Genomic DNA, 21346 nt, shown 5'->3' with positions numbered 1-21346 from the left:
GGGGGGGGGCAGCTCTGGGTTAGGGCTGGGCTAGGGGAGGGGCCGCGGGAGGTTGGCTGGCTGGCCCCACCACCTGATCGGGCCAGTTCACTGGCTGCAGCGGGCGTCATAGTGACCGACTATTCCAGTCGTTATGGTGTTCCAGTCGCTGGCTTTTTATATATATAGATAAAATGTAGGTGATCTTAAAGAAGGACTTAGCCACCATTAACACTGTTAGGCTCTGATTATGTTCTTGTTTGGTTGATTGAGGTGCTCTCTGCCTTCTGGGGATGGGCTGTGGGAGACAGCTGGACAGGCCTTTCTAACACTGGTCCTTTCTTCTGGACATGGGAAAGGTGGAACCTTATTGGAAATCCTAATTGTGACTTGCGCCCTAGTTTCTCCAGTTAATTTAGCATTGGCTTTTCCAAAAAGCTGGATTTGTGATCTTTTTGTCTGTGCTTTACTTTGGCAATAATCCTAGAGGGCTTCTTTGTTGCTATTAAGGATGGCTGCATAACCATCCTTCTCTCTTCCCCACCTTCCTGGCCCCCCCCCAAAAAGAAGAAAGGATTATCTCTAGAAACTTGGACCGAGGTTGGGCAGCTCAGGAGGTCTCTTCCTGTGGAGGAAGCTGCCTCTGGCATGTCCCTCTGACACAGGGACGGTATCAACTTCAAAGAGTGCCGAGAACAGATGCCAGCAGGCCCAGGAGATGTGGAGGGGACCAGGGTCAGGCTTCGCTCTGACTATTGAGGATGAAACCCTGATTTTAGCTCTGAGCCTTAAATACAACGCCGTTCCATGGCTGTCCCTGCCCTGGTTCATAGCCCATCACTTTCATCAGGTATAGATACATTTGATGCATAAAAATGAATTTCTCCTTCGGATTTATGAGGTTCCAGGAAGCAGAGTGGTGCCATTTGCTTTGGTAATAAGGGTCAGGTACCCAGTGCCAGGCAGGGGCCCAGTCCCAGGTGGTGAGGGAGGAGGGCAGGGCTGTAGACCCTTCCATTCTTGTCAGACAATTGTGCTCACAAAGGTCCAGCTATCTCAGAGCTTCCTCAGCTGGGCCCCAAGAAGACAGCCCTTCTCACCCACAGAGAGGCCCTTCTCGCTCTTGCACCTCGGCACTGAGATGGCCTTGATGGTGCTACGGGGCTTCACTCCCCACGGTCCTGTGACAAGTTTTCCCAGCAGAGGTTGGGGTTGGGGCAGGGTAGATGCCAACTGACTGTGTGCACATTGAGGACTGCTGTTTTAGTTCCTGTGGCATTTTCATCCTGAGCTGCTTCTGTTTGCCATCACCACACAACCAAGGGCTTCAGTGTGGATGACAAGATCAGCACAGACATGCATCACACTGGGAGTGCTGACCGACGGGTGCCAGATGCCAGGCTCACGGCTGGCAAGCGTAGCTGTGGCGGCACTCGCCTCTCCCACCTCCGCGGCAGTGCTACTGAGCAGTGGCAGGCGCGGCAGGGCCTGGATGAATGGGAGCAGCGCTGCCTGGCCCAGGCTCGGGCTCCTCCCTAGCCGCCTGCTGCTTCGTGCACTACTACACCCTGGGGGGATGTCAGACTGCCGGTTTTGGTCCAATCCGCACAGGCCAGGCCCAATCAGGCCTAAACCGGCAGTCCAACATCCCCCGAGAGGTCCCAGATTGCGAGAGGGTGCAGGCCAGGCTGAGGGACCCCACCGGTGCACAAATGCATGCACTGGGCCTCTAGTTTAACAAATATTTATCCACGAAGCCGTTTTACAAAACAAAACAGTGCTGGAGGCCTGATGTACTTTTCTAGTCAGAGGCCTTCTGTAAAAATAGGAGCCTCATACAGAAGTCACTGGGGTAGAATGAGCCCCAAGGGGCGTGGACAAAACCCGCTTTGTGTGGTGGGCAAGTGTTTTAGCCTGGATGTTGCAAGGCTCTGCCCCTTCACAGGAGATGGCCTTCCTCTGTATAGAGGCCCTGTCTCTAATAGGCAGGCAGCGGTACTGTGTTAATACAGACCATTTGGGAGCAAAATCTAGTCTCTTGGAAAAAGGAAGGGCTTGAGTTTCTTTAAAGAACAAAACAGTAGAAAAAGAAAAAAACAACAAACAGAACGTCCCCAAAATAGCTCCATGGACAGCCATCTCCTAAAATAAGTTCCAGCTGTTAAAAAACATAATAAAAGCTATAAAAGTAATAAAGGCATTTTAGTTTTTCATGTAATTAGATATACTTACCTCTATTTAAAAATCTTATATTAGGCAGCCTTGAAATTCAAAATGCCAAAACAGGTGACGTTATGAAAGAACACATTTTTTAATACCCTCAGTAAATGTGATCGTGGTAACAGCGCAGGCCCGTCCCTGGTCTCCACGGGCACCGTGTCCTGTGGCCCAGGCTGCGAGGCCAGCTCTGACCTGACCACTTCTGTCTCTTCTAATCAGACCTGATAAAAATGGGAAGCATTCATTCTTGATGAGTTTGTGAAAATCAGCCCCTTCCCCTCTCCATCAACAAGGTGACTTATTGGGAGAAGTTGCTGGGTAAACGTGTTTCTTTAATTAGCCAATGCAAACACTGGCTGTTTTAAAAGTTTGAACTATGGAAACTTAGAAACCTGTTCAAAAGTAGAGTATAATGCAAAGAACCCTCACACACACGTCTGTCCCCTCTCCTCCCAACTTGTCTTTTCTGGAGTAAAGAGCAAATCCCACCTTGTGTTATTTTACCTGTAAGTAGTGTGATTCTCTGATGGGCCAGGATTGTGAAAAGTACCATCGCTGCCAGGCCGCCAGCACCCCCAGCTCTGAGAGAATGGCCACCTGACAGTTTGTCCTCAACGCCCCATTGCTTCAATGTCCTTCCGTGTATTACTCTTGCTCCTAGGTCTGCATCTGAACTTTCCACAGTGGAAACACATACACATTCAGAAGTGGGCGGTGTAGAGAGCCCTGGGACCTGCACCGGCTCTCCAGGCGCCCAGGGCTGACCCTTCTTCATCCTCCAGGGGTCCTGCCCACTCTTCACTGAGGGCTCTGTGCAAATCTCACCTGATCCTTTCATTTATACATAGTTGTTTCACTAAACAAATACTCTTTAAAGCATCTTTATTGAGGTATAATTTGCATACCATTAAATTTACCCAAAGTATACATGTCAGTGGCTTTATATAGTCACAAAGTTTGCAACCCTCACTAAGGATAAAACGTTTTTGTTACCTCCTATAGAAACCCATATACCCCCGTTCTCCTCACACACACCCATTTCTCTCCCAGTCCCAGTCACCACTGACCCACTTCTGTCGCTGTGGATGCACCTGTTCTGATGCTTCACATAAATGGAGTCACACACTACGTGGCCTTTCCTGTCTGGCTCATCTCACACAGCATGATGCTCTCAGGGTTCATTCACATTGTAGGGTGTGTCAGTTCCTCATTGCTTTTTACCCCTAAAAAATAGGCCATTATGTTTGTAAAGATGGGCGTGGTCTTTTTATCCAAGTGGTAGACTTTGTTGTTAACTTGGGCTGGAAGACAGGGGCCAGAGCTGCACAGGTGTGAGGGCTATTTGTTCCAAGGCCACATGCGATCCCCACCTTAGTTGTGTTCCATTATGTTGTAGGATTTACAGTCTATGATTTGGGCTCATGTGTCTCCCCTCCCCAAGGGTGCAAAGTGAGCCTGCATCACTGAAGCCCTGGGCCAGTGTGAGGACTCAGGGTTCTACTTAGATTCCAGATGAAGACAGACCTCAAGTCCTTAGAGAGGAGACAAGCCCCCAAAGTCCTTTAATTTAGGGCCCTTTTCTAATATGTGCTCAGGGTAATACCATCTTTTACATTTTCAGATTCTAGGGTATGACATTCTTACATTGTTTGATTGCAGTTGTTTACTGCAGGAAAACCAAGTATTACATTTACTTTTTTCCAAAATATTTTTTGATTGGCCTGTGTGGGGTGGGGCTGGGCATGAAAAGGCTTTTATCCCCCAGGGCAGCCTGGTGGGGCTCCAAACCCCCACTCAGAGCACCTGAGGCAGGTCTCCCCTCCACACTCATCTCCACTCAGCACCGAGGACAGGTCTCCCCTCCACTCTCCCCTCCACTCTCCCCTCCACTCTCCCCTCCACTCAGCACCTGAGGGCAGATCTCCCCTCTATCTGCGCTTCCTGCTGTATTTAATGCTCATAAGCTCTGTGCCCTGACCCCACACTGTCCTCGGGTCATGGACATGGGCTCTACTTAGTGGGGTAACACAATGCTTTAATCTTACACATTTTTTGGCAAAGCATGCCAAATTTTAATACATTCTTCTCCTTTTGTTTTTCAGGTATTCATTTGGTAAGTGAAAATCATTTAGAAAAAACTCTGCGAGAGTTAACATTTTGTATTGGGGTATGTATCCTCCTGCCTTTTTTTCTGGCTTTCTCATTGCTTAAGCATCTGTCATTAGCCTCAGGTTTCACCATGTTGTTCTGATACCGTGTTTGTTACCTAACCTGGACTCCTACCTGCAGCCAGCCTCCTTGCCCAGAGTGGTGGACTAACACCAAGGAGGGAACTCATGCATTTTTAGGCTCATGCGTATGGAACCGTCTCTATATTACTGGGTAGAGTAGTCCCACAATAGTGACAAGTAGTGGTTCCATCGAATGTTATGGATCCATCCCCAACCCTGGATGAATGAAAAGGCCTATGACATGTGTGTTCCCCTCTCCAGGCCACACTGAGTCCCCAGTGGATACAAGCCCATGGACACCCTACCCAGAGGAGGGGGAGGACTTCAGGTTCCCCCAGCTGTAGTCTAAGGGAAACGCTGCACCCAGAGTGAGCGTGCAGAGTAAGTAAGGTTTTTGTTCAGAGATGAATGGGCAGTGGGACCACGGCTGCTGTCTGGGGACAAGCAGAAGACAGCCCCTAAGTGAACAGGACTGGACAGGGCCAGCCATGGCATAGGTTACATTTGGGTCTCACCAGCTTACATGCCATTACAACAAAGACATCAGTGCTCTCCGGCATAACAGAACCCAGATGCCCCTCAGCTTGACATCCTCATGTTCAGGACACAGTCCCCAACCACACAAGAAACAGAGGACCGGGACATCAGGCCCATTCTGGAGAGAATAGACAATCGACAGAGGCCAACCCCAAGATGACTAGATGCTGGGTTTTCAGACAGGGTCTGAGCAGCTGCCAACACTGTGTACCGAGGTGAGGGAAACCAGGCTCCTGAAGAAAAAAAAAATGCCCTCACAGCAGAAAATCTAGAAAAGAACCGAGTGGAAATTTCAGAACTGAAAAATACAGTATCTGAAATAAGGAATTTCCTAGGTGGGCTGGATAGTAGGGTGGAGGTGACAGGAATGAAAGATCAGTAGACATCGCCCAGGCTGAGACCAGAGCCCCAGGAGGGGACAGAGAATGGCTGAACAGTTTCCCAATGTGGTGGGACTCATAGGTGTACAGATGCAGGAAGATTGGTGAACCCCAAACAGCATAAATAAAAGAAAGCTGCCTGCCACATCATCTGAAATCAATATCAAAAACCAAAGGGGAAGGGAGAATCTTGAAAGCAGCCAGAGAAGCTTACCGTTGCCCTTGACATGGTTGGACCCTGGCACCCAGGAACAGTGGTGCTGAAAGATGGACACAGTCCCCCAGGATCCTGCACCCAGACTGTGCCCTCCAGGGACGGAGGTGAAATAAGGAGAAATGAGAGAATTCATTGCTGGCAGATGAGCACTACAGGAATGCCACAGGCAGCTCTCCAGGCTGAAGGAAGTAACAGGAGGTGAGAACGTGGGTCCCTGGGCAGGAGTACAGAACACAGAAAACAGTAAATACATAGGTAAATGTGAAGATGGTTTTCCTTCATTTTCTTCCTTCAAAATACATATAACTATTTAAAGTGAAATGAATCCTTTGTCTTCTGAGATTTGTAATGCACTCAGAGGGGAATACATGTGACAGGCATGACATGGAGCATGGCAGAAGGCGCAGATGGACCTGTGTGGCTGCAGTGTCCACATTTTATGTGAAGCGGCATAGTATTAACTTTAAGTAGATTCAAAGCTAAAGACGCGTATTGTAGTCCCTGGAACATGCACCAGGAAAATGTGGAATAACAGTTAGAACTCTGATAGACACATTAAAGGGGTGATCTGAAAACATTTGAATGACCCAAAAAGGCAGGAAGGAGGAGCACAGATATAAAACTAAGGGTTTAATAGGAAATGAAAAATTAAGTGGTAAACCTAAATACCGTATCAGTAATTACATTAAGTGTTAATGGACTAAACACTCCAGTTAAAAGACAGGAAATCTACAGAACAACTTAAGAAAAAAGTAAGATGCAGCTATATTCTTCTAGAGGTAATGCACATTAAATGTAGAAATGCAGAAAGTTTGAAAGGAAATGGATGGGAAAGGTACACTGGAGACAGTAGTCAGAAGGAGAATTCAAGATCAAGTATCCCTGGAGATTAAGGACGAGTCATCAGGCAGGAAGACATAACAAACCTCAAAGTACATGAGATTAAAAAAAAGTGACAACTAGCCCTGGCCTGTGGCTCAGTTGGTTGAAGCTTCGTCTGTACAGCAAAAGGCGTGCGTTCAATTCCCAGTTGGGGTGCATATGGGAGGCAATTGATCCATGTTTCTCACATCGATGTTTCTCTCTCCCTTTCTCTTAAATCAATAAACATATCCTTGGATGAGGATTTTTTAAAAGGTGATAACTAAAGGGAGACAGAGAAGGAATTTCAACACCCCCTTTTCCTTAGTTGACAGAACAACTAGATGGAAAATTGGTAAAAGGATGGACCCACTGGACAGCACTGCCTGGCACCCGGCTCTAATGGGTGTTTCTGAGAACACACGTTCTGTTCATGTGCACATGGTCCGTCCACCGGGAACACCAGCCATAGGCGAGGCTGAACACAGGATTACATTGAAAATGGGTTAAATCATTGAGATTCTGCTTTCCTGAGAGACTCCCCCATCCTAACAGTGAGCTGGGTATTCTGCATAAGCCAGCTTTTTTGTACTCAACGAAGCAGCTCAATGGATCAAAATTCCTACCTCCCCTGACTGAGGAGGGATGGACCTGTGACTGGCCTCACCTGCAGCAAAGTGAAAGAGGGAGAGGTTAAGGAGAAAGCCACCAACACACTGTTGAATTCTTAGGGAAACAGTTGTCACCAGACATGGAGTTCTTGCTGACTGAGCGTTATGGTCTGTAAGGCTTGTGAGAAAGATTGGGGCAGGTGGGGTGACTACATAGGGTTTCCTTGGTGGTGTCATGCAGGAGATGACTGGCCACTGACATACCCACCTGGCCCCAGACTCTCCTTTTATAGGAAGCAGAAGCCTCGAACCACTCAGAAGGGGACATCAACCCTATGCACCGAGGTCCCTGAGAGAAGGGGATCTGTGAGAGGGGCCCCAGATTGTGTCTGATACGGAGCATGTTCTGCTACTGCTGGGGGCTGTTGGTGAGTGGAGTAGGGGGAGAATCGAGAGGAATTCTGAGAAGGCCCCACCCCAAGACTGCAAATGAGACTGGACCAGGAGCTGAGAGTCCCTCCCACCATCTGCCCAGCACCCAAGGAGAGGCAGCAGCTTGGGTGAGGCTGATCCGGCAGATGCACTGGAGCTGCTGCAAGTGAGGAACCCCAAGGCCCATGCTGAGCACAGCAGGTGACTGAAGCCTTCCCTAGGAAGTTGCAACCTGTGGCCACTGAGGATCATGAGGAAACAACAAACTCAAAACCAGCTAATTTCCTGGCTAGATTGTCCCATCCCCCTCCCACCCCCTCCCCAACAGCCTCACTGTACATGTTCATTTTGGGATAAGTATGTTCACCTCAGGAGCTACTATGTTTCTACACACAATGTTTGATGTAATTAAAAAAATCACTAGACAAACACGGAAAAATAAAAATGGACTCACTAACTGGGGGTTGTTGAGGGATGCAGCAATCAGTAGAGATGACTCAGATGTTGGGGCTGTCAGATAGGGACCCTAACTGACAGTTGTGAACATGTCAGAGGTTCTAATGGAAAAGGTGGACAACCTACAAGAACAGATGAGCTGTTTCAGCAAACAGAGGGAAACTACAAATGAGCCAGATGGAAATGTGAGAAATAAACAATAGAGTTCGATCTGGGCTGCCTTTCATGGTTTGCAACAGAGCAGGACAGCTGAGGGGGAAAAATCAGCGAACTTAAAGATATTAAAAGTAAAACACAAGTGGGGGGAAAAAAGAACAGAACAGAGCACCTGAGGGCTGATGGGCTATATCAAATAGCTTAACAAAAAGGTAACTAAAGAGAGAAAGGGTAGAAAAATATTTGAAGAAATAAGGGCCAAGAATTTTCCAAAATGAATGAGAGACAAAATGCCACAGATTCAAGAATTTTGGAAGTCACTAAGAAAACTACACTCACCACACACATTCCTAGATATGTTATAGTCAAACTGTCAAAAATCAATGAGAAAGAAAATCTTAAATGAAGCCAGAGGTGGGAAAGACCGGTATTGAGGGACAAAGATAATAATTACAGCACACTATTTAGTTAGAAACTGCCAGCCAGAGGACAAGGGAATGACATCATAAAGTGCCAGCAAGGAGGGAAACCCGACTGTCAACCCAGAATTTTATACCCAGCAAAACTATCCTCAACAATGAAGACAAAAATGAAGTATTTTTCAGAGGATCTGCACGTCAAAAATGTTAGAGGAATTTCTTCAGGCAAAGCATTGGAATTTGTTAAAATGAGAGTAAATTTTTAAAAATCCTGATTTTTAATTACCTTAAAGGTAGGTAACAAAACAAAAATTTAAGTTTAAAATTTAAAGCAAAACAATCAGACTCTCACAAGCCAGTGTCACTCACCAACTTCTTAACCCTCCAAATAGCGCTGTCCAGTGATATGGTGTGTCGGAGCTGCCAGGACCTTGTGGTCTGAGGTGTTGACACTCTTTCCCTTTTCTCAGGTTTGCACTTTAAAAAAAAAAAAAAAAAGCAAGAAGAAGCAAGCCATGGGGACTTATTTCAGGAAATATTCTCTTTCCCACTTGTAAATCTAATGTGGCCTAATCATAACCGGTTCTATAACCTGTGAGTTAGGCGCAAAGGAAAGGAAACTTTCCTAAGTTTGGGAATGAGGTTAGATGTGAGAAAGAACTGGGCTTCCTGCACCTTCTGAATTAGGGTTTATTTGATATCAAAATTATCCTCAAAGAAACCTGCCTTATCCAACATTTAGATAAACCCTCTTGCCTTAGTAAACATTATTTTTTTGATTTATCTAAAACTGTAACAGTGTTCCTTTTCCCAGTTGTTAGGACAGATAAAACCACCAGGCCCTAACTCCTGTATAGGGTGGGAGAAGGCCCTGGGATTTGATGCAGTGAATTCTAGGCAATTACCATAAAATCAGCTTTTGTGGAGCAAACCAAGCACACACAGTGGGGCTTGTGAATAGACAGATACAGGTAGCAGAAGCAGCAAAAAGTAACTAACCCTCAAATGCATGCTCTCGTGGCTTCCTGGCAGCCACCTTTGGGGTAGGGTCGCTGTTCTTTCTCAGGTGAGGCAATAGGATCACAAGACCAATAGTGATGTGAGAGCTGAGATGGGGACCCGGGGTCTCCGACATGGAGCTGGTGCCCCTGCTGAAACTGGGCACCGCACAGAGAACAGCCTGCAAGCATGAATGCCGTTCCTCACATCACGTGTTAATCTGAGAAAGGCTGCATGCTGAGGATGATTCTAGAGCTCCCCTCCCCAACCCCCAACTGCTTGCCATAGCCCCAGACCTTCAGCCCCAGGTGGTGGTAGCACGTCAAACTGGCTCTGCTAACAGGACACTTAGGCTAAGAGCTACATTTTGCTCTGGATTAAAGCAAGTCTTTCCTCCATTTATGCTTCTGTTGGTGTATCTGGTGCTCTTCACACGTTTAACTGCCTCTAGTCACAGGCGATAATGCTGAGGAAGCCAGCATTTGATTTGCTACATTTCCTCCTGAGGGGTCCTGAGTAGGACTGAATTTCATGTGCTGTCTTCTCTATAGCACTTGGTGGGCCACCCCCGCTAAATGTCCACAAGCACAAATTCAGAAGACTCCTAAGAGTCACAGCAGCTGGCTGGCCACTGGGTGACCGCCAAGCATTTCTGCTGTTTCCTTCAGTTACTGTGGTGTCAGGTTCAGAACAACCAAACTGAAGGGACTTCGACCTTTTGGGAACTTTCCCAGCTTGTCTTATTTGGGGGTTGCCTACGAGAACTTAGTTTTCATAATGAGCAGATAATCCTGTCCTGTTTTTACTCCTCTATGTTCTCATTAATGAACATAGATCTATAGACACAGACATATTAATGAACATAGAACTTAATTATATTTATTGTCTTTACTTTGCAAAATGGACTTGGATGACAATAAAGCAGCTCTGGATTACCTGCTGAGATACTAAGCTGCACCACAGAACAGCATTCCTGGAAAATAGTGCCACCGGCTGACTTGAGCGAGGCTGCTCGAGCAACTGTTGAATACAGTCGTCTCCAGCCACCTGTGCTTTCTGGCTTAATTAAAATTAAATGAAATAAAGCTGGCGCTGCTCAGTCACACCTGTGGCACATCAAGCGCTCAGCCACGGTGGGCCAAGCCGATCGCGGGCCATCTCCATTGCTAGAAGGTTCCGTGGACGGCTGGCCTGGGAATGTCCTCTGCTTAACATTTTCTTCTGGGAGCTCAACCACCTCTCCAACCGCTTATTCAGCAGGTGTGAGTGTGACCCCGTCGGTTTGGGAGTAGGGACACGTGGCTGGTCTCCTGCCTGAAGGAGACACAGCCCACACCTCTCTGGTTCTTTCCTTTGTTCCGTGACTAGGTGTTTCCAGGATTTCTGAGTTTCTGTGAGCATTTCTCCAGGGTCTTGAAGTCCCTTCTTCATTGTGGGTGTCACCTGCTGCCACCCTGCGGCCCTATCCCCTGGGGTCTTGCATTCCCGTTTGCAAGGGCGTGACTGCTGGGTAAGGGGACCGCATGTGAACAGAGGCCGTTTGCTCCAGGACACAGGAAAACCACAGCATTTGTGATAGCCCAGCCTCGCCAGCTGCATCTCTGCTGAAGCATTGAATGTGGCTGCGCTTTGAAATCTGCCGGCCTGGTAACTTTCACTTCAAAGAATGGGTCTAAAATGTGATTAATTCAGTGCCCCTCTACATGCTGTTTCCTGCTCCTCTGTAGGAAGTGAGCTTTTTGATATTTGTGAGCTTGGGGCTGGAGCCTTTTTTGAAACTTCATGTCGTCCTTGTGCATTTGAAAATAGTGCAGGACCTGGCAGGCGGCATAGGGTTCCGGGAAGGGCTTGCTGGTCTTTTCATGCGCTCCCGATGGCCTGCTGAGCCCCCCACCCCCCACCCCCCGGCGGTGCACTTCAGCCTTAAAGGACCAAGCACTCTCGGAAGGGGGCTCCTGTCTGCGTCTGGTAAGGTTAGATTGAGCAAGGGCCACAGCAGTTGCTTTTTCGGGGCTGAGTCCTGTGACTTACACCCAAATGCTCCTGCAGTCTTCCCTCAGAGGCCAGCTCCTCCCAGGCCTGGGGCAACCCCGAGAGGCTCATTTTGAGGGGCCCTTCAACCAGCACGGGCTATTCACACTGGTCCAGACAACTAGACCCGAAGAGGTGGGCATCAAGGAAGGCAGCTAATGGCAGGAAGCTTCTACAGGATGGAGTCCGGACTTGTCCCTCTAATATATTTGTTCTGAATTGATCCCTCTAATATATTGTAATTGTTTCGATATAAAAAAGATGCAGAAGTCAGTAAAATTGAGCCTCAAGATTAGCTGCATTGAATCCATGGTTTGGGTTCTCAGTGCAGTGCTGGGAACAAGGGTGGGGTAGTGAGGAGGCTGCAAGGTAGCCTGTGTGGAGGGGCCTGCGGGTGGGCTGGTGCTAAGGGGCCCGGAGGGGTGGGGATGTACAGAGGAACTGGCAGTGAGGACACGAGCACACTCCAGATGGATTGAGGGGTCTGGAGAGAATCCTAGGGGAGGATCCTGGGAGGAGAGCATTCCATGTTTTGCTGCAGGCCTATCAGGCTAAGAGTTGGACGATTTAGGGATCCATCATTTCAATAAGAACCGTAATCAGTGAATTACTGCTTTATCCTAATGTGAAAGCCAAGTGTCAGCTAGTACAGAGTCTTCCTCGGGGCTGGCAGGTATCAGCCAGTTCTGCCGGGAACAGTAGCCAGGGGGCAGGACCAGGAAGGGGAGGGGGCCTTGGGGCTGATCCAGATCATGTACTGCGAGCTGTGAGCACTTGGAGGTCTCCGTGAGAGATCCTCATTGTGGGCACAGGAATGAATGGCACACACCAAGGCTGCAGCGACAGGTCTGTGGGTGAACCTCGGGGTGGGGCTGGCTGAGCCTCCAAGGCAGTGCTAGGCGCAGCCCTGGACAGTCAGGTGTCTGGTAGGGAAGCTGGGCCACCTGTGCAAGCGTGGCGAGGCCTGCCCTGCGGGGACGGCATACAGGCTGCTTTTGAATGTTGTCACTGCACTGAGAGCAGCTTTTTGCTCTGTTCCTGCGGGACGCTTCGCTTCTGCCTTATTAAGTCTGTTTTCCAGGCAGGTCCGACGCTGGCGTCCTGGGCTTATGAGGCCTGGGCACTTGAACCCGGTGTACTCAGTCACAGCAGCGCCTCCCACCAGACGTTGTGAATTAAATGCTCCCTGTGACCCCTCACCCTTGCTGCTCTTAAATTCATGCTTTAAAAACAGCTTAATGAGGGGTTTACTGGCCCAATTGGAAGTTTTTATTAAAACCTATTAGTGCTGGAGTGGAGCCTGCCTGCAGGAAGCGATTAGCTGCCTTGGAGCTCTGAGCCACCTCAGCCGCAGCAGGTCCCCCCCAAACCGTCTCCAGGTCCTCGCTTCGCCTGGTTCTCATATCCTCTGGTTTAATTATGGTTCGTCTGATTCTCTTCCCAGCCCCCATGTCCAAGAAAGCAGTTTCTTTTAATTAAATTATTCCCATAATCAGAGGCAGCCTCATCCACCCGACCGTGAGTTCGCCCACGGCTGCAAGCCCTTTCTGGGGAGTCTCCGCTGCGGGAGCCCTCCCTCCGCACCAGCTGCCCTTCCACCTCTGGTCTGAGACCCTCGGTGCTCTGGGCTCTGGTGCTTCTCAGCCAGGGTCCCGGGGTCAGTCTTGATCCAGGGGTGGTGTTTCTGCCTCATTCTTCTCTGTCTCCACACTGCACTTTCCTCTCAGGTCACTGGGCCACCAGTGAAGGTTTGAAGGGACCTGCCCAGGGTGTGACTTTCTGTTGCGGGTGGAGAAGGAGTGAGCAGGTGAGGGGTTGGCACTGGGGATGAGACTAAAGGTGATGTACATCCCAAAAGGGAGAAGCTGGTGCTCCTGGTGGTCACCCAGTTTGGCACAGTTGTCCACAGGGCCTCACGAATCATCCAGGTTTCCAGACTGTCGGGGGTGCATGGCATTTGGACCAGGGTGTCAAAAGGGGAAAAACTGGTTCTGGGGCACTGGAGCCCCTTAGAATGTCTCTCGTGGTGTGGGTTCTACTTCCTTCATGTAGGTAGTGCCTGTCTTTAGTGTCATCTTTTTCATCTGATTTTGTCCCCCTGGAGTTAACACCCACCTGACTGGCCTTTCCTGGCTTTGTGCCCACTCAGATCTGTGCACTGCACAAACATGGGCAGCACACAACACACTCGTGGCCACGGTCAATGTCTGCCCAAAGGGACCATAGTCTTTGCATTGCTGCCACTCTCCTTTTCTCATTTAGTAATGTCTGATGAAAATTACTTAGTTGAACCTAGAAGAAAGTATATTTTAAAGACCATTTTTTCTTATTCACATTATCATTAACACTGTGCCTGCTTTAAGTTTCTCCCATCACATCTAGTTACCTACTTGTGCTTCTAAAACATGCTTACCTCTTTTATATGCCGAATTCTAGTATATTGAAGAAGCATTTTGTTGCTGTAATTCATACTTTCAGTCCTGAATTCCTTTGGATGGCATATGTCTGGGATGCTTCTAAATTACTTTTTATTTTTATGGTGTTGATGTGTAAGTTTGACTAGCATTTGCTTTTTAGTTTACAGGATAATTAATGATAGTATCACAGCTGACTGTTGAGAGTTTCCTGGGTGCCAGCGCCCTAACAGCACCCAAAACTGCTTTTATTGAATCAACCCCATGAGGTAATCTCTCAGTTTCTTCTCCCTGCTTCGAGATTTCCAGGGACTCGGGATTCCAGGGAAGTCTCCTAGCCTGGGATGGGATGGAATGAGGGTAGGGGCTGAGCTGAGTCTTTTTAAAGGAGCAAGAGTCAGTCTGGTGACATGCAGGGGACATGGCACTTCAGACAGAGGGGAGAGCATAAGTAAAAAGAGTAAAAACAGAGGAGAGGACAGCACCGTGATGGCGAACCTTTTGAGCTCGGCGTGTCAGCATTTTGCAAAACCCTAACTTAACTCTGGTGCCGTGTCACATATAGAAATTTTTTGATATTTGCAACCATAGTAAAACAAAGACTTATATTTTTGATATTTATTTTATATATTTAAATGCCATTTAACAAAGAAAAATCAACCAAAAAAATGAGTTCGCGTGTCACCTCTGACACGCGTGTCAGGTTCGCCATCACTGCCCTAGAGACTTGCTGCGAGCCCCTGCACACTAGGGTCTGTCTGACCTCACATGCTCTTCCCCACTGCCTCCTGGCTGTATACTGTTCAGAGTGGCCTCTGTACTTCCACCCCCAGCTCTAGTTCTACTGACTCTCCTGTGTAATGCTAAGTACTGGTCTAAACAGCCATAGGCTATTTTTGTCATGGGTCTCTTCAATCAAAGAAGCGGTTTTATTTATCAGATTTTTTTAAAAAGTGTTCTAGCTCATTAATTTTTACCTTTTATAGGTTGCTTCCCTCCTCCCCCTGGAGAGGAAGGGGCTTATTATTTTCTAAGATCATGTGTTGATTGTTTAAGTCATTAATTTTCCATCTCTTCTTATCTGCTAATGAGAGCATGGAGGCAGGTGACCACTCCCTCTGACTGTGTTCCTGGCCCACCCCATCAGTTGAGACCCCAGGGTCTCCCTGACAGTGGCAGATGGTATTGCTTATAACCCTCAGTGCTAATGCCTTTTTGGTCCAAGTGCTGTTTAGAGAAGAGCTTCAAAAATCTCAAGCCCTTAGGGCTTAATAGGTTATTTTTGTTGACCAATTTCTGGTTTTATCACACTGTGGCCAGATAATAAGGCCTGAAGGTCATTCTTTCAATTATCTAAGAAAACATAGACCTGTGCATGGATTAGAAAGTGAAACTGTAATATACAGCTTCTAGCAAACACAGCAGCACCTTTCACCTCTCCTCCCCTCTCCTGTTCTCCCAGAGTAGCTTCTTCATCTTCTCTCGCAGTCCTGGTATTTACCTCCCGTTTCTCAGTGGTGTGTGTGGATTATTCTGGGTGTGTCACTTGTAGACATTGTCTATATACTTTTGACTGCTAAGCCAATAATGAAGTGTAATTTTTTTTCCTAATAACTCTTTGTTTTTCTTGGAGTTAATAGTCGCCTCTCCTTTTTTGGTTTGCTTTGTTTTTCATCTCTGATCATGTTTCAATAATTTGTTCCAGATTCACCAGCACAACTGCTTGACCTTTCCCAATACTGCTTTTACTGAATCAACCCCATGAGGTAATCTCTCAGTTTCTTCTCCCTGCTCCATCGAGATTTCCGCTTGGGAGCTCTCAGTTACTGCCTGGAGTGGGTGCTGGCTAGGCCCCTGGAGCTGGAGCTGGAGCTTACGGGGCAGGTTACCCTTTGTCAGATTGGGTGCCACTGACAGATCTGCCCTCTCCCCCTCCTAGGGATCCTTATTAGTTCACAGGGGCAGGTACCTCGTTGTGCTGGGTGAGGCTCAGGGACGCAGCCACTCTCCACCACCTTCTTCCCCTACATGTTCCAGAGCAGAGTTCTTAGGGAGGGTCATTTTTAATCCTGTTTCCTTTTTTCTGACTTTTGTTTTATTAGTATTTGTATCTACATCTTTATGTGAGATTGGGTTCTCCAAACACTGGGACACCAGAGTAGAGAAAAGAAATTATCTGCACATTGAGTATGCATGAGAGCTCTCCCCATTTCCTCCCCAAACTGAAATCTACATCCTCAGTATCATTTTACCCATCAATTCTAGAGGACAGCAGAAAACGGCCTTCATTCATAAGTAATTAAAACATTATTTTTTATATTGCTATCCCTCAACCACATCAAGTGTGTTCCCAACGCAGGGCCTTTGCACTTGCTGTGCCCTCTGCCTGGAACTCTCTTCTCCCAGTTTGCTCATGTCCTCTGTTTGTCATCATAGCATGTATCACCAACTAAATCCCACATGCAGTGCTTACTCGTTCTATTTGTTTATTGCCTGCCTCCACCAACTCAAATACGTTTTCATTTGAAGACAAGGACTCTACCTTGATTTGCTGCTGTGCCCCCAGCTCCTAGAGCAGTGATGGCGAACCTATGACACGCGTGTCAGAGGTGACACGCGAACTCATTTTTTTGGTTGATTTTTCTTTGTTAAATGGCATTTAAATATATAAAATAAATATCAAAAACATAAGTCTTTGTTTTACTATGGTTGCAAATATCAAAAAATTTCTATATGTGACACGGCACCAGAGTTAAGTTAGGGTTTTTCAAAATGCTGACACGCCGAGCTCAAAAGGTTCGCCATCACTGTCCTAGAGCAGTGCCAGGTGTATACTGGATACTCACTGTTTGTTGAGTGAGAGAGTGAGCACATAGAGGGTTATCCTCCAGGAGTTAGCCCTTTTCTTGGTCACACTTACATAAAGACAGCTAAACGCGCTGGGTGAGATGGTGCTTCTCCCCGCTTCTCCCCGCTTCTCCCCGCTTCTCCCCGCTTCGCCCGCGTTAGCAGCTGCCCATGTGAGGCCAGGCAAACCAGGCTGATTTTATTTGTGTTGCCCCAGTGCCGCTTCTCTGCCAGGTAAACACGCATGTGTCCTAAATTGCCGTGAGCACCAGAGGCCAGAGAAGGGCTTTTGCTCTCATCAGACACCAACACAGCCACTGGCTGGCCTGGAACCTCCAGAATCTGCCATGTGTCCCTGGAGCTTCCTGGCTCCAATGCCCCATTGTTGGATGCAAGAGGAACACAGCATCGGCAAGCCTGACCTTTGCCAGCGCAAGTAACAGGGAGAGGCATTGTTAAGTGAGCCCTGGAGTAGCAGCTGTGTGCCAGTTTCTTTTGTAAATGCTTTGATATTTTAAAACAGAAATTTTAGACGAGGAGGCCATGCTTTGTTGCTATTACAATAGCAGCTCTTGTCTGTGTGGAGTCACTGAATGGAGACACAAATACCGGTGCAGCTTTAGTACTGTTAATGGTTCCTAAGTGCATATAACAGATCTCTTCTTGATGCTTGTGTCGTCTTATCAAGAATTTTACACCCCTCTTAAAGCAGTATCCCCTGTGTTTATTATGGGCACGTTGGCTGGTCTCACGTTAATATTCCTTTAACAGTATAGTGTTACTGGTTTTCCGTTTGGTTTTGGTCTCAGTGAATGTCTTTGGAGCATTTAGAAGATTAACATGCAGACAGGATTCAGTGATAAATTTTTGTGTGATGTCCATTACCACTGATGGCCCCCATACTGGCTGTTCCCGCTGTCGGACATGGCCCCTGGGAGCTACATGTTTCTCACTTTCACCTCCCGCACCTGCACAGCTCCAGGCCCAGCTCCAGGCCCCGCTCGGTGGTTCTCCAGCTTGCCTCCTCTGACATGGATCTTGTATGTCAGTTTATCGTCTCTATACCTGCCCCTCCTCCCACCAGACTGTCAGCCCATGGGGGCCGGGGTTTGCCCAACCCCTTCATCCCCATAGTGTGTAGGACAGGGAGGAACTCAATCACAGCTTGTCTGCACATGGAATCAAGGAACTCTGAGTCCACTTGTAGGTGTCACAAGACGGCAAATAGTCTGGTGGCCGCCACAGGCTCTTACGTCATCACTCTTAAAGGGGGCATCACACCTTCTTGAGGCCACCAACAGCTTGGAAGGCTATGCTTGATGGTGAGGGACACACTGAATCGAGAAACCTGATTACTTGCCTTTGATTTTTAGTGAAACGTCTCCTGAACCCAGAACTGCTAGCACAGTTGTGGTGTGCATCCTGGTGTTTCTGAGAGAGAATATGCATAGCCCTCCTCAGGGATGTCCTTGGCTTTGCTGGCAGTCCACAGGTGTGGGAACATGGCCCATCCTCTCCCTTGGCCCTGAGCCAGACCTAGGAGAAGCTCTGAGCAAAACATCCACAGTCAGTAGCTTGAACCCAACCAAAGGCAACGCATGATGGAGCACAACCAGACTTCGGGCCACAGAGCTCTGCCCCATCTGGGGTTTGCTGTCCTCGCATCAGCAGCTGCCTGCAGGATTGGCAGTGGCCACGCCATGCTTTGTTCCCCTGTTGCCAGGGTAGGTGGTGTCTCATATATAAGTGCTGCCTCCTCCTCATGGCAGTTAGATGTGTCCTCATGCTGAGGCCAGGCCAAGCCAGGCACTGCCCGAGGCCACAGCCGCACCTGGGAAAATGATGTTGGCAGCACTCTAGAAAGATGCTCTTGACAGTTACTGAGTAGCAAAGATAGCACAGGGAGTCCCCATCGGCCTTCACCCAGCTTCCCCTAGTGTCCACATCTTACATAACCACGTGGACACACCGAGGTGGCAGCATTGGCACGACTGTTGACCGAGCAGCAGACCTTTTTGGATTTCTCCAGCTTTCCCGCCAGTGCTCTCTCCATCCAGGTCCCTCCCGGAACCACGCTGCCCCCTGCTCTGTGGCAGTCTCCTAGACTTCCTGGCTTTTCATGACCTTGACAGTTTAGAGCAGTTCTGGTCATGTATTTGGTAGAATGTCCCTCAAATTGGGTCTGCCTGGTGTTTTATCATGATTAGATGTGTTATGTGCCGTGGGGAGCACTTGAATTGGTGCGACCTCCCTGGAGGACAGTGTGGCCACGTGGTTACACGCCTGTTGGTCCCCAGCCCCAGTTCAAGGTTTCCTACAGCAGGTTTGGGAATGTGCACAAAGACTCAGATATAAGGATTGCATCGCCATGTTTATGGGAGAAGAAAATGGTTATACTTTAAAGGTTCAGCCATGGAGAATTAATTAAACAAATTTGTATCTCTTCTCTGTGGGTTACCATACAACTTAATGACTGCAGTACTATTTAATGATGTTAAAATATTTTAATGATATGTTAAAATGGTTTTTAAATAGTATGTACTGTATTCTTTTTTTTTTTAATCTATCAAAACTTTTGAAATTCACGGCCAAGAGAGATTAACCATATTTATCTCTGGATGATTAGATTGCTTTTTTTTTCTCATCTATAGTTCCAATTTATCTTCACTGAATGTTTTTGCCTATGATTAAAGATTAATAAATTAGTTTTGCCCTGGCCAGTGTTGCTCAGTGGTTAAGGTGTCAGCCCATGCACCAAAGGGTCGCAGGTTCAATTCCCAGTCAAGGGCATGTACCTGGGTTGCGGGTTCGCTCCCCACCTCCAGTCATGGTGTGTGTGGGAGGCAACCAATGGATGTGTCTCTCTCACATCATTGTTTCTCTCTCCCTCTTCCTCTACCCCTCACCCCTTCCACTCTCTCTGCAAAGCAATGAAAAAGATATATCCTCAGGTGAAGATTAACTAAATAAATAACAATAAGTACGTTTTAATAAAATGAAATAAAAGATGAACAGATGTGAGCTGAGCTGGTGTTGACAGCAGGCGTCTAAGAGCCTGGATAGGGAAAGGGCGGGAGGAAACGGCTTTCGCTAAGGGGGCCCTCCTGAGACAGAGGGCCTCACTGGCCCGGTGCGTCCAGCTGGAGCAGGGATGCCTTGGCCTGGTAGGAAGGCTTCTTTCCCAGGGACTGGGACTAAACAATCTGTCTGTGGAGGCAGGAGCAGACAAGGTTCAGGGGGCAACCTGCCAATGCTGGGGATTTGGGAGGGGTGGACGTCTGCAGAGGGTGGCAGGGTGTCGAGCCTCTGAGAAGGGACTGGATCTGTCTCCAGCCAGTCCCAGGCTTGACCTGTTCTCTACACCACTGCCCAGCAGGAGGCGCTGGGCATGGAGATGGTTGGTGACTGAGAGTGCGGAGGGTGCAAGGAAGGGTCAGAGATGAGGTGGAGGCTGATTAGGTAAGGAAGGGCTGATCCTGATCAACCAGAAGAAATGATGGTCTGAGGTTTGAGCTTCAGCGAAGCCAGCGACAGGCATGGAAGTGAGAGCCAGTGAGTCTGAGGAATGTAGAACGTGCAAAATACTTTGTAAACAACCTCTTCTTCTTTTGTGCCGAGAGCACTTTGGGGTGTGATGTAGAACTTGGAGTGGTAGATGTGGCGGCCTGTTCTGCTCACGGTGTGGTAATGGACCTGGCTAGGCCCTTGAAGCTTCATTAGAGCCTGGTGAGTTTAATGTCCTCTACTCGCTATGTTGTGCTGTGTTTTGTAGTGTTTGAAGGCAAGACATCTCCTTTCATCTTAGTTAGAGCTGTTTGATCTGCCTTAGGAAAGGCAGCCAGAGCTTGGGGATAAAAGCAGTGACACAGGAAACAGAAACGTTGATTCTCGTTGCCCCAAATAGCTGTCAGTCCCCTGGACCTCTCCAGGCCTCAGAATCTTCTGGGCTCTCAATGGTCCAGGCCCGTTCTTCCTCAGTTTTAAGCGCCTGTGTGTCTGTGTGTGTAATTTTGTCAAGACTTACGTGAAGGTCATCAACGCATCATCAGGTTTTAGATTGGTGTCCAAGTGCTGCCTGTTACAGCGACAGAGGGAATGAGGGAATGGGTCACAGTGGCCCCCATTTACATAAGACAATGAGATCAGCGTTTCAAAGTAAACACTATTATGCAACCTTCCCTGATGAAATTTTGCCTCCCCATTTAGTCGCTTGGCTTCAGGACCTGGATTCCAGCTAGACAGTTGGTGCCATTAAATCCATTTGGTTCATCATCAATAAGTGGACAACTCTATTTCTTTATTTCTCTTTTTAATTGTGCCCAAATCAGCAATTATAGTCATAATCCCCAATGAAATAACAGCTGGGAAATATCAGAAGTGCAGGTAGCCAGCAGGTACACGTTAGGCGGTGACAGAGCGGAAGCCGTGGCTGGAGTGAGCAGTGAGGGAGTTTTGCATGTACATGTGGAGGCTCTCTGGTTTGGGAGCAGAACGTCCAGGGTGAACGTTCCCTCTTTCTTTTTTCTTTTCTTTTTTTTTTTAATTAAATCTTTATT

At 47.8% G+C, this 21346-nt stretch overlaps 1 protein-coding gene across 1 annotated transcript in view; it reads left to right on the top strand.

The window, feature by feature from the left end:
* Positions 1-21346, top strand: part of LMF1 (lipase maturation factor 1) — a 97493-nt gene that overhangs the window by 8105 nt on the left and 68042 nt on the right. Inside the window, exon 2 of the mRNA XM_014542964.1 lies at positions 4302-4312. Coding sequence (XP_014398450.1) covers positions 4302-4312 — 11 coding nt within the window. The remainder of the gene's footprint in view (positions 1-4301; positions 4313-21346) is intronic.

Source organism: Myotis brandtii, unplaced genomic scaffold, assembly GCF_000412655.1.
Source record: "Myotis brandtii unplaced genomic scaffold, ASM41265v1 scaffold317, whole genome shotgun sequence".
Taxonomy (NCBI): Eukaryota; Metazoa; Chordata; class Mammalia; order Chiroptera; family Vespertilionidae; genus Myotis; species Myotis brandtii.
Note: the sequence above shows the minus strand (reverse complement) of the source record. Positions and strands in the feature narration are given on the sequence as shown.